The 17865-nt window shown below is 33.7% G+C and overlaps 1 protein-coding gene across 3 annotated transcripts in view; it reads right to left on the bottom strand.

The window, feature by feature from the left end:
* The window catches only part of DPH6 (diphthamine biosynthesis 6), a 344518-nt gene that overhangs the window by 306650 nt on the left and 20003 nt on the right, over nt 1-17865 (bottom strand). The window contains exon 4 of one of the 3 annotated variants that reach the window (XM_023230227.3): nt 11002-13013. The exons of the other annotated variants lie outside the window; for them this stretch is intronic. Within the exon in view, the coding sequence (XP_023085995.1) occupies nt 12828-13013 (186 nt within the window). The 3' untranslated portion in view covers nt 11002-12827. Of the gene's footprint in view, nt 1-11001; nt 13014-17865 lie in introns of those variants that run through there. 3 annotated transcript variants of the gene reach the window in all.

Below are 17865 nucleotides of genomic sequence, written 5' to 3'. Positions count from 1 at the left end.
CAAAATCTGCATTTAAATGGAAATATTTTTAAACATATAGGACAATAGGCTAAAAACCATAAGGAGTATCTACTTCCTTTCATGTTAAAAATTCAAAACCCCATGTGAGAACTTTTAGGGAAGGCTTTGGCTTTCAGATTTTGTTTGTATGTTTGTTTAATTTTTATGAAGAGCTTGCAACACAATACAATTTCACAGTTTTGTGATTAACACATAGTATTTGTGCCTATTATACCAAATTCACAAGTCAGATAAAGCTGGGCTGTACAATTTTTACTATGACAAGAAACAGATTTATGATTTAGGTTTAGGTAGAGTTAAGAATGAGTCCTCTATTTTCTTCCTATTTTTAACCATCCTGTTTTATATGTAATTCTTACAAGGCAATAGCAGTTTGTCTAAATAAAATAAAATCTGAATTTCTTCAGCATTGACTCAAATCACCACTACGGTTAGAGAAAAAAGAAAGCAAAATGCTCGGCAATATTATAACTACTGCTCTTTGGGACCTGAAAGATTATTTTCAGTTCTTCAATAGTTGGAGCAATTTTCTTAAATCCTGAAGGAGCCTGACAGCACTGCACATTTCTTAATGCTTGCATTTACTTTTACATTATAAAACAATAAAACAGCGGGATAATGTTCATGCAGTTTAGAGACTTGTAACATTAACACAAATAATTCTACTGTATTATGGCAAAACATAAGCTTTTTAAACGTAGGCTGACTAAAGAAAGGGCAATCTATATTTATTGAAAGTACAGAGACAAATAAGATTGGAAATATAACTTAAATGTTGTACCTAGATTTAAAATAACGTTTGAAAAAACAAAATCTATGCTGAATATTTTTTTGTCCTAAATTAAAATACAATTAATTTTCAAGCATAGTGCTTACAAGCAAGGGGAAAGCCTTCTCACTTATCTTTCTTTGGAGTATGTGACTTCTTTTGCTACCTCAGGAACCAGCCACATTAGTTAATTTAATCATTTTTCCTCAATAGTGTTGTAAACCAAGAAACTTTACAACTATCAGCTTTAAAGATTCAGGTAGCTGGGCATGGAGGCTCATCCCTATGGTCCCAGCACTTTGGGATGCCAAGGCAGGAGGACTGCTTGAGGCCACAAGTTTGAGACCAGCCTGAGCAACATAGCATGACCCTCTCTCTACAAAAAATAAAAAAAATTAGCTAAGAGTCGCTGTGTGTGCCTGTAGTACCAGCTACTCAGGACGCTGTGTTGGGAGGATCTGAGCTCAGGAGGCTGAGGCTGCAGTGAACCATGATGGTGCCACTGCACTCCAGCCTAGGTAACAGAAGGAAATCCTGACTCTACAAAAAAACAAAACAAAAACAAAAAACAGGTGTTTTGACGATTGTCACATTTGACTATTGTATTACAAATAATGGGCCAGCCTGCAGAACTTGGTCGCATCATCTCCTTTCTGAAACCAGCCCACCTTCCAATCACTACGCAGGTTCTGACATACATCTTTATTGCTGGAAGCTCTGTCCATTTTTGTACAGGAAATTGTGGGTCTCTTTATTTTAAAGACATCTTGTTTAAAAGCATAACTGGAACAACTGCATATGTATCAGGTAATTTTCTTACATTCAATAAATAATTTATTTCAACTCAGTTGTCCGTGATTCTTCTAGTGGTAACCATAGGGATGAGAAAGGATAAAAGCATTTCAGTGCAGTAACCTGTTTCTCAGATTCATCCTAGGTGCTCCATCCATGCTCCTAATTCCCCACTCTTCACCTTCAACTCCAAAATTCCTAGCAGAAAATTTTTTCAACCATCAGTTGGAGATAATATACGATAAAATTAAATCACCAAAAACCCTGATACATGTCATCATTAGTATACACTAAGTAGCAAACTAAATTAGGGAAGCTGTATGTGAGACCATCACAGAAGATCCCAAACTCACAAATCTTTTAAACTCTTATGGCTTAAAATTGCCTAAATCAAAGAAAAGTGAGGAAACATGGCAAATTAGGTTTTGAAAGAAAATATACATCCCATCCTTGTAGATACTGGACTCAGAGCTAATGTATGAAGAATCCCAAATATTCCTGTTCTAAATAAATGATACTCTTTTTTGCAGGCAACCAGAGTCTAAAACCTGACTACTCAAAGTGCAGACTCAGACCAGTAGCCTCAGCATCACCTGGGTACTTGTTAGAAAAATCTCAGGCTCCATCCAGACCAACTAAATCAGAACCCAAATTTTTAATAAGATCCCCAAATGATCTGTCTGCATATTCAAGTTTAAGACTTTCTAATCTAAGAGTTTATCTGGTTTCACAGCTTATTTTTCACAAAGAGACATAAAACAGTGAAGGGACAGAACAACCAGTGCTCATAAAAAGACATAAATATTACAGATGACCATAATCTAATGAAAGAGGGGAAAAAAGAGAAAATTTAACTTAAGCGTTTAAATTGGATCTAGATCTCTGTCTGTAACCTTTGTTTTTAACACCTGAAAATTCATTTATGTGTGTATGTACATGCATACACACGTGAGAGATGAAAGAGAAAAAGGAGAGGAAAAAAGTAGAATGTGAATGAGAGGAAAAAGAATAGGGGGAGAATTGAACCATGAAAACTGTACATAGTGTGAATATGTGTATGTGCTTATAGCTGAAAAGCAGAAAAAACAATGTAGCTTGGAAAAGAGCAGCAATACCCCTCTCAACAACACTCGCACACCCTCCTACTTATCCCCATACTCAAGTCAGTGTAATAGCAGCGTTTTCCTATCACCGATGAGAAACGACCAAGAGATTGCCATTAAAAAAAAAAAAAAGTGTCACAGAAGGAAATATTCCCTAACTTTATCAAAAGTATGAACAAGAATAGAGAGAATTAGGTCTAAGAAACTAAAATGACCAAAAGAGAAAGGTATTACAATTCCAAGATGGTGATACATTATTTTGCAAAGTCTAAATAATGATTTAGTAATAATGACCACAAAATAAACATTATTTTATTCTCACAAATGAGCTATTATAATATTTAATCCAGTAACTAGGTTTAAAATAGTAGCACTATAGTTTTGTTTTGTTTTTAATGCGATAATAGAAATTGTCAACATTAATAATAAAAGTTCATAAAAAACCGGAAGCATAAAGTATTTTCTATGGGATATTAATGGGATAAAGTAGTGTTTCAAACCTGCAGTAATAATTTGTACAAAGTGAAATATACCTAAAATCTTACATGTTTGATATAAAAAAATGCCCAAAATGATTAAACTACTTTTACTAAGCCAATTTTCTACCACCATTGATTTACTCAGAGAAAATCAGAAATCATTTTTAAATGCTGTCAAACTCAATGATGCCAACAGAAAATAAGTCAGTTGATACCCAGGAGCAGAAGAGTGTGGCTAGTTGGAAAACAGAACCTAGTAGAAAAAATAAGTTAAAATTAGCATCACATCTGTAACTGTTTAAAAAATAACATCTATGCACGTCTCTACCTATATCTGTGTTCATCCATATAGCACATTTTTAGTATAAAGTATACGAAAATCTAGCACACGAGGCCACTGGTCATCAATCTCCTTTAGCTCCTTTAAATCCCTGGAAACTGACTTCTCACAATAAGGGGAAAAAGTCACCTTATGCCTTGTATTACATGACTGAATTGCCCTAACACATATCTCTTTGGTTTTGTTCCAAGAATAAAATGTAGTCAAAAGATGGGCAGAATGCTACTTCCACCTTGAGTTCACCAAATGCCAAGAACTGTAAAAACAATTTCAAGTTAAGGTTTCAGATACATTAAACAAAGAATTTGAATTTTAAAATATAAATAATGAATTCACAAGCAGGTGTATCATTTATAGAAATCAACTAGGCAATATGTTCCAATGGCCTTAAAAATAATCATATACTTTGATCCATTAATTCCGCATCTGAAAATGCATCCCAAGGAATTAATTTTTAAAAATGTAGATAATAATTTATGGATCACATCAAAGGGCTATTATTTATAGTTAAAATTAGGTTCTACCTAATTTACAAAATTAGAGAATCATTAAAAAAATTATTATACAGACACATGACAGAATATTAAGTAGCCATTAAATTATCTTACTGAAGAGATTTTAATGACAAAGAAAAATGTTTCTGGTATTTTAAGTTTAAAAAAAGGAATGTACAAGTACAGAAATACCACACACAGGTGTGTGCATCTATGTATGTGTTAAATATATGTGCATGCACAAAAACATGTCAAAATGTTAACTTGAAATGGCTGAACTTTGAGCATCGTCATATTTTTACACTTTTGTGTATTTTTTTAATTTAAAACATAATTTTTCTAAGTATCGAAGAAAATTAACAGATAATTTAGACAATAAAAACAAGGCGGGAAGAACATGGGTGAGTATCCTGCAAGGTTATAAAGACACAATTCCACTGAACAAAGAAAGCATGTGCACCAAAAGAGGAGTACTAAAAACCTAGTTCCAGAAGAAAGATGCTCTTTCTTCCAACTATCTAAGAGGTAGAAGACAGATGAACATCAAAAATTAAAATGAAATAATGTAGAGAAGTCAGATCTATTATAGTAACTAGAAAGCAAAAAGGATATCATCTAATGCCAATGTTATTTTTACTATGCAAAAATATCAAATAATTGCAGTAAATAAGAAAATATATTACAACACCACTTAGTCTTGGGAGGCTTATTCCAAATCTTGAGTTAACTATACGGAAAGAAATTGGTTACTTTATGAAATCATAAAAAAACAAACTTTATAGATCCTAACTTTGTTTTCTACAAAGTTGACAGGTACACAGACTACTTTTTTCTCTTCCTAAACATAATTAAACATATCTTTAACATGTCCAGATAATGAACATTATAACACTCAAATATGTATATGATTGACAAGCTAAAAACCTTTTTATAAAACAATATTTTAGCTATTATGTTAATAAGTAATTTATAACATACATTTTTCCCTTAAATTTTCATAAAAGTCTTTTTCTTGGTTGCTAATGCTTCATCATCATTTCCATTTCAGACTGCTTGACTGATCAATTGATTCTAAGTCAATAACAACACCGAGTAAAGGGTTGGAAACTTTATAGTCATACTAAATTTGTTATATGAAACCAGGAATTCAGCTAATAGCTGTGATTTGCTTACACAGTAGGGACTCAGTAATTCTCAACCACAAAGAAGAAAGCATTAATATAAGTTTGGCATCTTATGACTATGTAAATAAAATCTTATAACTATGTAGAATCCTCACAAACTAAGTTAGTTTTACCTATTATATAACATTGTTGTATTTAAAATATTTGCAAGTAACAGTTTGAGAAGATGTATTATGCAAAATAGCATAAAGGAGCCATTTAAAGCTAAAGACAAAATTTCTACATAAGTATAAATGCTCCAGAACATCTGAAAACAAGTCCCTTGATATTAGCCTAAAATTAAACTTAACGGAATGTTACCTAATCTTTGATAGAACCTAGTAAATGACAGCCCTAAAGAATGTCTGATAAATAAGATGCTTCCTTAAATAAGGAGAGATGTCTGGCTTTCCAAAGCAATTAATTTAAAAGAGGAAAGTAAACAGTATCTAATCCATGACCTCAGGATACATTGAATTGGAAGTTTGATTTAATTTTAGTTCTGAATCATATGACTTCACTGTGGCAAATACCATATAGTGTTACTTTGGTGGAAGCACTAAAAACCTATGTTCATATGTAATTATCTGCTCTCTATTGGGGAAGACCGGCGAAGATATTAAATAATCTTGAAATAATTTAAATATAAGCTAAATGAAGAATTATATATAAGTTCCCAACAGGCCCAGATAGAGCAATACTGAGCCTTCAAGAAGACAGCATTTTGTGGAGAAACTTAGTAACACTGGCCAGACAAAGAAGGACAGATGCCAAGTCATGAACAAATAAGAAAAATATAGGGAATGCAGAATATTTTTAGAAGAGCAAAGAATTTATCACAAATAATTATGACTAATACATAGCAGTAATTTCCTGCCTTAAAACTCAGTGCTAAGTCTTTAAGACAGGCACTGTGCTTTAATCAACTACATCTGTTGCCTTAATCAGCCAGATCTTTAGCACTTAGAAAAATGCCTGAAACACACTAAGGTTTAAAAAAAAAAAAAAAAAAAGCTAATGTATCTTAACATTCTACAACTTATACAGCACGTGTAAACATTATAAATAATAGTTATGTATTATAGTACGTGACTTCTTTTCCTCTCTTTCATCCATCATTTTATTGACACTCAAAGGAAAAAGCATATAGAACAAAATCATCTGAAAAAGTTCATAGGGGCTGGGTATGGTGGGTCACACCTGTAATCCCAGAACTTTGGGAGGCTGTGGTGGGAGGACTACTTGAGGCCAGGGGTTTGTGACCAGCCTGGGTAACATAGCAAGACACCCATCTTTATAAAAATACAAAAAATAAAATAAATTAGCCAGGTGTGGTGGCACTCACCTGTAGTTCCAGCTACTCAAGAAGCTGAAGGCGGAAGATCCTTTGAGCTCAGCGTTTTGAGGCTGCAGAGAATTATGACTGTAACACTGCACTCCAGCCTGGACAACAAAGTGAGACCATGTTTTCTCACACAAACTTTTCAAATTCTTGGTGATACATCTATTTTGTGCCCACAAAACTTTCCTAGTTAAGAAGTTTTTAATAGGTGGTCACTCAAAAGACCCTTTAGAAAAATTAAGCCCTGGAAAATATTCAATTAATTCTTACCTCGCATCAAGCTAAAGCAAAGCCCAAAGCAGACGTACTGAAATGCACAAGCTCATATTCATCAATGCCAAAGGAGCTGATATATTAAGTACTAAAAAGAAAGACAATTAAAGACAAAATAAGGAGTAGCAGAATTTCCACCACACAATACTCCTAAAGAGACAGAAGAGCGCAGCTAAGTTCACTAAGAACCAGATCAACAGATAAATCATGACAGATAACAATTATCTTGTTAAGTTAGTTAAATATCAGCAATGCTCTATGGCCCTAATGAAAGAGAAAGTGTTTTTCTAGTGACAAATAAGTACGTAATAGTTAATATTTATTGATGCTTCCTGTATGATCTATTCTCCATGGATTATCCTATTAAATGCTCATAATGACCCTATGATGTAGGTACTACTACTAGCCTTACTTTACAAATATGAAAGCCAAGGTATAGAGAAGTTAACTAAACTAAGATCATAACATGCAGTGGAACCCAGAACAAAGCTGAGTCCAACCCTAGAGTCCTCACTTACCCCTCAGAGGCAAAAAACCCATCGACATTTCTTGGTAAACACAATATTGGTTTTCTAAACTCTATTTAATTATGAATATATCATTGGTCATCATTAAAGGATAAAAACATACAGTGTAACAGGTTTTCAACCACTTTGTTGGTCTCCAGGCAATCACTTTTTTGGTCTCACTAACTCACATGCCACATAGTAACCCTAATCACAACTCAGTGACGGAGCTGAAGAGGAAATAGCAAGGAGCTGTTCCTAATATACTCCTAGGAGGTTCTGCCTCACCTTGAGAATTCCAGAGCATAGGTACCTACACCTTTATTTGTAAGCAGTACTACTTCTGACTCCACCCAAATTTTGCTTATGGTTCCAAGAGATTTTTTAAAATGTATATTATTCAAGGATTTTGCCACACATTTCTTTCATACAAGACTCACATGAAAAAATATGCAGACATCATCACATACGTCATATCAACTAATAATAAAGAAAACTGAATTAATAAAATATAATAGCATGCTATTTTTTTCAGGTTTAATCTGTTTCATTCAGCAGCAGTAATGATATCTCATATTCTAGCACCTTGGAAAAATTTAAAGGATTTTTTTTGGAGGACTGCTAATAAAATTATCATTGACATTTTAATTAAAAAAAGAAATGTATGTAGAATAAACAGGACGCTTCCTGGAACAGTCTGCAGTGGCTGCTCCATTGCTTCTTTGTACAGTCTTGGTAAATTATGCAGGCTCTCAGTAGATAGAGCAGCTGTATTTCACTGTCTTCGGTAATGTAATCTACATTTATCACTATTTTAATTAAGTGGATTCTTAATTTGGTACTCTCATTGCAAAGAAAAAATACCTTATTCAATTTTTTTCTTTGGTGGACAGCATCTTGCCAGTCTTCTAAGCCAGAAAGTAACTTTAAATATATTCCTTACAGTAACTGGTCATTATTTTCAGAGGAACAACCATATTTGGTTACTAAGAATTTGTTCCTTTTCAAGCTTAAAACATTGGTTCCTTCTTTATAGTGATAAAAAGATAATTTTACAATTCTTAGTTTTAACCCAAGTGATATACAAAAAACAATAGGTGGTTTATTATAATATGACATTCAAGATTACTCAAAAGCAAGACAAAACAAAAATAAGAACTTTACAAGAAAAATAACAATTTACTGAATATTGAGAACATTCAATTCCAAAGTTCTTTGTGTAAGATTATTTTTATCATCAGGTCATTTGAAGTGTCTAAATCTAAACCAATCATTGTGGAATATAACAGCTTTTAATCATACTGAGGACACGTTCCAAATATTTCTCATTCATTTCCCATAATTATTTGCAATTATAACAATGTTTTACTTTAAAAAAATTAAATTGATGAATTATGCCAGAAGTATGTTTGTTTTAATTGGTTCACAGAGAAACAATTACTTTACTATTAGATGGCTTCATAAAGCTGCATTTTTATGCCTGAGGTGTCTGAAATCAACAAGGGAAGGCCTGGTATTCAAAAAATTCTGTATTCAGCACACATTAATTGAACATCTTTTATGTGCCAGGTACAGAATTAGGCACTATGAATTCAAACCAAAGGAAGACAAAGCCCTTACACAAAACAAAAAGAGTGTATGTACACACATGTATATAAACTGTACAGGACCAAGTGGCTTTTAAACTCTGTTGCTTTGAAAGAGAGGGACTCTAGGTCCCCATCTCCATTTCAACCAGAAAAGCTCCATTTTCATCTATTTTACACACCGGTCTTCTTCGTAGCTGCTGGAGAAAACAAAAGCTGTATAGCTAGAAAACACAAATAAGGGCTTTAGACTATTATTACTAAGAACCCAGATAACTGAAAAAGTATCCTAAGTGTCCTAAGTAGTTTCAGATACACTAAAGGGGAAAAATTTTAAATTCCTGTTTTGTTTTGGTTTTTTCTGAGTTTTATCATCAGTTTTCACATGTTGCTAAATATTGGTTTGTGGGTAAATTTCTACTAAAATAAAGATTCCAAATACAGTTTATTTTAAAAGTTTGGGAATGAGGTATGTAGGGAGTTGAAACTGAATGCACATCTCATTATGTTAGTTCACATTACCAAGAAATGCTATCCCAACTTTCAGATTCACATAAATCCAGAAATTGCCAGATAGGAGTTTCAAAATCCAAAGTGCATTAAATGTGTTCTAGATTCTATATTAAAACTTCCTCATATAAAACAAAGCCATTTATTTTCCTACTGTGGTTTTGGAAATAAAGTTACCATTTGAGCATCTCTACTAACCTGGCCAATTTAAATATATTATCTCTAATACCTCACAAAAACATCAAAGGATAAGGTGTTTTTAACTCCCATTTTATAGAAGAGAAAGCAGCCACAGGGGTTAAGACGTGTTCAACACTACACAGTGAATACACAAAGAAACTAGGACTTGGGCCCATGATCTTTTTATTAAAACACTTTCAGAAGCAAAATAAACTTAATCCATAAAATTTTTCTCTTCTAATCTTATCTAAATATGATGCTTGCTTTTATTATCCATAACTTCACATCTAGGTGTATTTTACAATGAAAAACTTAGCTATCAATATATACAATCAAAAAGGTAACCAAAAAAAGAGAGAAATCTAAAATTTAAATCAATGCTAATGAATGACAAACACTTTAGTCATTGTGTAACTCCCTTGGTTTGAATTTAAATAATGTCATGTATAATGCCTGGGTTATACAATTTAGGAATAAATAGAAGTCAAATTTTAGGCAGCCCACTCAGATTCTAATTAAATAGAAAAAAAACAAGTACAAAGGAACTAAATTATTTTAAAAAAATACTCCTATCAGAGTTCAACTTCAAAAAGATATTTCATGAACAGACAGTACAGCCTGTAAGATTCCATCTTTCTCAAATTACTCTGATGAACGTCTGATAAAACTTGAGATTTACCAAGGGATACAAAGAAGCAGCAGCCAATAATTCTAAATGAAAAGTCAGAATGGTCTTTTGTTCTCTTTGTTTAAAGTAAAGCCACTAGTGAAAAACAAGAATGTCTACTTAGGAAAAAGGGGTCTCTTGTTTGAACAAAAATTAAATTTAAATGTCCTGCTTCTTACCTGAACATTTGAAATCATCTACATCTGTCTAATGTTCACTAAAAGACTATAGAGGGCACTGTTGCATCAGCTTTGAAGCTTTACAATAGAGGCTGAGAAAAAGAAAACGTCTATAATGTGCAATTTCTCTAAAGGGTCAAATGCATGGAAATCTACTAAGCCTGATATAAAGGGGAAAAAACTAAAATGTATGTTTTTCTAAAATAGGCCGGACTTCAATGGGGAAAAAACTTAACAAAAACAACTGTCAAATAGAGAAGACTGCACTGCACACACATTTTGCATTTCCCTTTGTAGTGCTTTCATGAGAAAGGTAACTAATCATAGCACCTCCTTATCCATTGGAAACAGCACCCCATTGCAGAATCCTCTTTACAATCAATAGGAAACTGAATGTGGCACCTCATGCAATCCTTCCATAATTCTATCAACAGAAAGAATGCAGCCTGTTTGCATACTTTTGTCTAAAAGGCCAATTCCATTTGTCCCCTCTTGGATAAAATGACAGCTACAGATCAATCACTCTCACATGAAATTAAACATGGTACAAAAAAAAAAAAAAAAAGCAAAGAAGAAGAATCAAAACTGAAATCCTTGCCTATTCTAAGCATAATTTTATTACACATAAAAACTCAAAGCAAAATAGAAAAACCAAGTTTTTCCTCATAGACATTCATTTTGTGCTATTATACAACAGTATCAGGATGTAAAATACATAAGTTACATCAAATAATAGTCACGAATCTTACCTTTACATATGGACAGCACTTAATTAAGTTCCATATATTTTCTATTATCTCACATCATTCCTGTTACAATTTTTTGAAATTAAATCCAATTAAGTAGTGTCAAAGGTTCTTTTAATAAATATATACAATAATAGTAGTATACACAGCATAAAGCTTATTATACTACCACTTAATTTTTTTCCACTAAAAATAATGCAAAAGTAAAAGGGAGTTAAATTATCTCATTTCAGTAATTTGAAAATAATGTCCTGAATTGCTGAACCTCTGCAGAAACATGGACATTAGCTGTGAGAATTATAATATCATGATCAAACCAAGCAGAATATGTACAATGAAAAAAAAAAGATCCTCCATTAATGCATATCTAATCACACCACCATATCACATATTAGATAAATCCACATTAATACAGGTACCATAATAAAACTACGGCCTCTAATAAAGAAACCCAAATTCCCTGGAAAAACAGTATACAACTCATTTTGTCACTCTCAAAATTCCAGAGAGATTAGCACCTTCTCTGAAATCAAAGTGCAGAACTGTGAAAGTGTTAAAAATTCTCCAGTAATATGTCAACCTACTCATAAATCAAAAGGAGGGGAAGGGGCTTTAGATGGTATGTAGATTTCATTTTATTACAAAAGCTCCAGCTTAACGAGTTATTTTCAGCCAATAAAAGTCAAAAAGTAAAGCATTGTTAAAGTGGCTGGTACTGACTCTGAGGCTTTACTTCTTAACTGAAATGCTACTTGAGTATTGCTCCCTTAAATTATTAATTTATGAGTTTTGCTTAGTCTCCTCCTAAGGCAAGGCAGTTTTAGTTCTAGGTATGTTGAATGCATGTAAATAAACAGAAAGCTTTTATAATGGTCCTGTAATTCACTAAACATAATCAACAACCCTTTTTAATGAATGTTGAATGTACAATCCTATGAACCAACTTTATATAAATAGACTGTATCATTTAAAGAATCTGTAAGCTCCTATAGGAAGTAAATGAACAAATTCAGAAAAATTAAACATAGGCTGATTACTTTTCATTGATCTAACAAAATTAATGCTTACAACAGAATCAAAGTGCTGATGGGACTATGAAGAGTTGTGTCCACTTTTGAAGAAATCTAAGAGAAAGTGTCACGAACTGTGAGAAAATGTATTTGTAATATTGCTTTTCATCTACACAGGATGGCTGCAAAAAAAAAAAAAAATCAGGTATGTATTTTTAATATGCAGGATATTTAACTAGATATTTTAGTTTACTATTGAAAGAGAGCAGCATATTAAAATCAATTTTAGTCAACTTTAATTTATGCAAAGCTTGATTGTGAGCAATAGCTGCTAAAAGGATGCAACATTGTTGATTCATATACAAGCATTTTACTTGACTACATTGGATAATAGCAGTGCTCCTAAAGGAGTATAAAAAGCAAAGTGATTAGCAGTCATTACTGTTAATTAGCGTTCACATTACATTCCTTGGGATGAATCTCCTTTAAGTTGAATACACGGAAAGTTTATTTTTGAAAGTTTGCCAAATCTTGCCTAGGTAAGTACTGAACTAAGCCGTCAACTACCAGCAAGCAGAATGAAAAACAGGGACGGATCAGCATCCAATTAGTATGTCTAAGTTTTTAAACAGGAAAAGGGTTGAGGGGAATGAGTAAAACTGGAAACTCATACTTCACATTTTGCAATCTCACTGATAAAAGGAGGAAATGTGTGTTTATCAAACTTGCTGTGAGTGCACAGTTCATTTGGAGTCCTGTAAACAATCGCCTGGCTGCCCACTTCCAAATGCATGTGAAAATCTTGGAGATTCAGAGCATCATATTCAGCAAGCAAGGTCACTCTAGGGATGCCCTGGAAATGGGAAATTAGGAAAACGTGGCAATCAGAGGTTTAGGATTGACCAGAAAAACCCCTGAGGCTGGATTACCATCTTTCACCACCAGTCAGACTGTCTCTGCTTATTCAGTATTAATACAACAGGATTGCAAGTGAATGAAAATAACTCTATGTACCTAACTGTGACACTGGCTTTCTTGTTTAGAAAACGATAGATATGTGTCACAGCAATAAAATAAAATAAAATAATCTCTTACATACAAGCTTTCAAGAACCAACTCTGAAAGAAAAACAGGCTCCTCATGAACCTTCAAAAAGGACCTGGGGAATGGCTGACATCCTGTTGATTTGATAATCAATAGGAAACATTTCTTTTCCCCCAATATCATTCAGTGCATTTTTAAGTAGATGCCAAATATTCAACACGGAAGCTTCAAAAGCAATATATCCTCATTAGAGAAAAACACCAACGAGCTAAATGCGCAAAAATTACACTCTTAATTCTGTCCACAGACCTAAAATATATCCTACAGATATTTTTCTATACATGTACTTACACAAATGCATTGCAGAAAAATGTTATTATAGCATACAGAGTATTCCCTAATCTGTTTCCTTCTCTTAAGAATATATACAGATATATCTCTGCAAGTTCATTTTTAATGCCATACAGCATCCCACTGTATTGACACGTCATAATTTACATTGCCAAAGATTTCTAAATCTTCAAGTATATCTTAAATTATTTCCTTAGTTATAAATTCCCCAAAGCGGAAATGCTTATTACAGGAGTGTATTTTTTTGTGTCTGATGAGTGTTGTCAAATTACCATCCAGAAACATTGAACCAATTTACAGGGCTGCTAGCAGTACATAAGGGTATCTGTTTCTTCAAAACCATTATTATTTCTTATTTCTGTCAAAGTGATATTCGCGTTTTCGAGTTAGTAAAGTTAAACATTTTTTTTTTTTTTGGTCATTTGAATGTATTTCTCTGTGAAATGCCTGTTCATACCCTTAGCCCATATCTCTATTTGGAGACATGCTTTTTATAATAATATCCAAAAATTAGTGAGGAATTCCCCCACTGAATATTAATCCCACCAATAAGAGATTATTTTAAAGAAGAGATATTAATTGTATGGACATTAAAAGATCCTATTAAGGTTGGTAACTTTACATGAACCTATTTTATAACATTATATTATAGAACAAGACTTCCCAACTTATCCAAAAAGAAAAAGAAAAATTAAAAACCGAACTGGGATTGCAAATGTATCTCTGAAGCTATGTTTGCTTTCCATAAGTGGAAAAACTTATGATACTAAGTTGGCATCATCAGCAATGTTTTGTTGTTCTTTTTACTGTTCTGTTATTCCAATGAACAATTATGAGCATATTGAAATTGGAATTGTTTTACTAGCTATTATGATAAGTCAAGAAAGGAGACTGTAACTATGGATGATAGACAAGTTCCTCATGCTATTATCTTGAATCAAGAATTTAATTAAAATGTGCCACTTTTGAGAAAAGCACTAAGTGTAAGACAAAAATGAAAATGTCCCCCTCCACCCATCCAAATCAATTTAATTTAGGGCCTCTTCTCACAGAACCATGGAAGTGGCCAATACCCAAATTACTAATTCCTAATACATTTTCAGAAACAGGTTTAGATTAAAATGCAATTTCAAACCACAGATCATGCTTTTTTTTTCTTTTGCAAAAAATCAGTTTTAAAACTTGCAAAGTTATTACCTAGAACAATGCTTCTCAAATTGTGTTATAAACCACTTTTTTTTTTACATTTCCAACCCTTCAAAGATAGAAACTTTTAAAATACAACAAAATGAATTAAAAGAATGAAACTGTTAAAAGGTACAAAACACGTCAAATTTTTATTATTAGATTCAAAAGAAATAAAATTGCTCTTTCATATTACTCTAAAAGTTTCTAAATGCTTATTTTCAATTTCTCTCTATATCTTAGCTTGAACAAAATACTTCATGGACTAGCACCAGGCTAATCCCTAGACCACACTTTGAGTAGTAATTATTTAAAATTATTCTGAGAGCTCTGAAACAAGATCAGACACAGGTAGATCACTTTGATCCCTGACTTAATAATCCTAACCCCTTATTAAACCACATGCCTTCCCCTCTGCCTCACTGTCAACTTACACATACCTTATTGGTTTATGTATGCACTATATACGTACTGTAATATAGTAATATCTGCATGAATTAATGCAAATGCAATTCTGGGAGGCAGCAAAACATAGTGATTAAAAGTACATGTTCTACCACTTTTTAGCTGTGTAACCTTGGATGAGTTACATAACCTCTCTGTATCTCAGTTTACTTATCTGCAAAGGGTTGATGTAAGGATAAAATTAGAATGTATGTATATAGAGCTTATAGCAGCACCTAGAAGATAGTGTTACATAAATTGCAATTATAATTACAATAAGACACAGATAATTGAAAGAAAATCACATGGTTCTGGGTTTTCCAGCAATCAATATAAAGAGGAAACTTTAAGTTGCATGATTTACAGTGTTCATGCAATAAAAACTGTCAAATAGTTATGGTAGGGCTAAACTATTACAAATACTAAGTCCTGAGAGAAATTACACCCTTGGATTGCCATAAAGTTGACTATGTGATATAAAAATTCTTCACATCATCCCTGGAGGAAATACTCAACAAAAAAATGTGAATATTTCTTATGGACAGGACACCATGATGAGCACTGAAGAGGATCCAAATTTGAAAACATTCAGTCCTTGCCTTCATGAAGTTATAAACTAACAGGGAGGATATATTACAAATACAAATAATTATACAAAACGAGGCATAGTAACTACCCACAGAAGTAAATAATGCAATAGAAATTGTTAAAAACAAAAGCTACGCTTGAGGAAATCAAGAGCAATGCCTTGATTACATCCCTATTCTTCTCTCCTTCAACATAAAATATAAAGGCTGTTTAGAACAGGCCATGTCCCCAAGCCTATTGTCCCTTCCCTGGCCCCCAACACTTCTTACCTGAAATTTAAGATGCTTTATACTCCCTTTTCTTTTAGAGCTTAATGTCTTTCTTGAGAAGTGCACAGCATACTCATCTGCTCTCAGGATCTACCTCATGTGACTCTTCACTCTTTGGAAGCCCCAGAAGACCCATCTGATCTCATAGCACATAGCACAGCATGGGTTACAAACTCAGGGGACAACTAATTATTGAGTATTCCTGAATACTCCCAGGCTACAAGGCTTTCTGAAAGTGATGGTTAAAATAGTAGCTGTTAAACTTTTGAAAAGATCAGACCACTGTAAGATTATGACAAAAATTTGGACACCCTGGACAACATGGTGAAACCTCACCTCTACAAAAAAAATCAAAAATTAGCCGGCCATGGTTGCATGCATCTGTAGTCCCAGCTATGCAGGACGCTGAGGCAAGAAGATGAACTGAGCCTGGGAGTTCGAGTATGCAGTGAGCCATGGTCACAGCACTGCACCCCAGCCTGGGTGACAGAAAAAAGAAAAAAAATTTGTCCTCTCCCAGAAAAATTTACACCTACAAAAAATTTGCATAAAATTTCAGAGTTCAAGAATACCTCTCCCTTCCAGATTAGTAAATCCTATCTTAAAGTAGTGCATTATCCTAGATGAAATCTACTAGTCTGATCCTTATTAGCTTTCTGTGATCGAGCCAGGATATATGACCACTGAAAATCAGAAGAACTTGGATAGGGGTTAAGGAAGTCACAAAAAATGGCTATCAGGCCAATAAAAATGTTTAAAGAGATAAATCATGAAAGGCTCAAAGGGAAGATCATGGGTTATTTATTAAATGATGATTGTTCTCCCTCCCTTCCCCACCTCCCTGCAAAATTATTACCAAGGAAAGAATCCACAAGCGAACTGGTCTTAAAATAGACCACGGGGCATTTCAATGGCTCCAGAACCAATCTTAAAGTACAGAGCACAGAAGAATCAGCAAATTCTGCACAAGAAAGAGAAATAAATGTCTGATAGTTTCTGCCTCTTCTGATTGTCAATGTCTTTTGATAGATATCTATGGGGATCAATATTAGTAGAATTTTGTCAAAGTTAGATAGGCTTAATTTTGCTAAGTTTAACAACTGCTCATTGAGCACCCACTGTGTATGAGGACACAAAGTGACCACATGGCTCAGCACTGTATACAAATAAGTATGGCATAATTCTGCTGGTGTTGAGAGTTAACTGCTTTTACATACAGGAGCACAAATGACAGCTCCATTCTACTGCCTCTGAAGAAAGAATCGTTTTGTTGTTGTTGTTGTTTTGAGACGGAGTCTTGCTCTGTCGCCCAGGCTGGAGTGCAGTGGCGCCATCTCGGCTCACCACAAGCTCCGCCTCCCAGGTTCACATCATTCTCCTGCCTCAGCCTCCTGAGTAGCTGGGACTACAGGCGCCCACCACACCCGGTGTATTTTTAGTAGAGACGGGGTTTCACTGTGTTAGCCAGGATGGTCTCCATCTCCTGACCTCGTGATCTGCCCGCCTGGGCCTCCCAAAGTGCTAGGATTACAGGGGTGAGTCACCGTGCCCGGCCCCATTTTTAAAATCTTTTAATTCATATACTCCAAAAAGTCTGAATTTTCCAAACTTGGTTCATCTAACTTTCACACTTAAGTCCTTGCTTAAGGCTTTCTACAAATGAGTTCATACAAAATACTCTGCTTAGATTTTAAAGACAAACATGGAGTTAAAATTCTAAAAGAACATGCCAAAATAAATTTTAATGGAAAAAAATCACCTATTAGAACCACTGATATCTTTAGGTTAACCCTCTTTATCTCCTTTTGAAATGGCCCATGCCTC

Source organism: Piliocolobus tephrosceles, chromosome 6 (genome assembly GCF_002776525.5).
Source record: "Piliocolobus tephrosceles isolate RC106 chromosome 6, ASM277652v3, whole genome shotgun sequence".
Classification (NCBI taxonomy): Eukaryota; Metazoa; Chordata; class Mammalia; order Primates; family Cercopithecidae; genus Piliocolobus; species Piliocolobus tephrosceles.
Note: the sequence above shows the minus strand (reverse complement) of the source record. Positions and strands in the feature narration are given on the sequence as shown.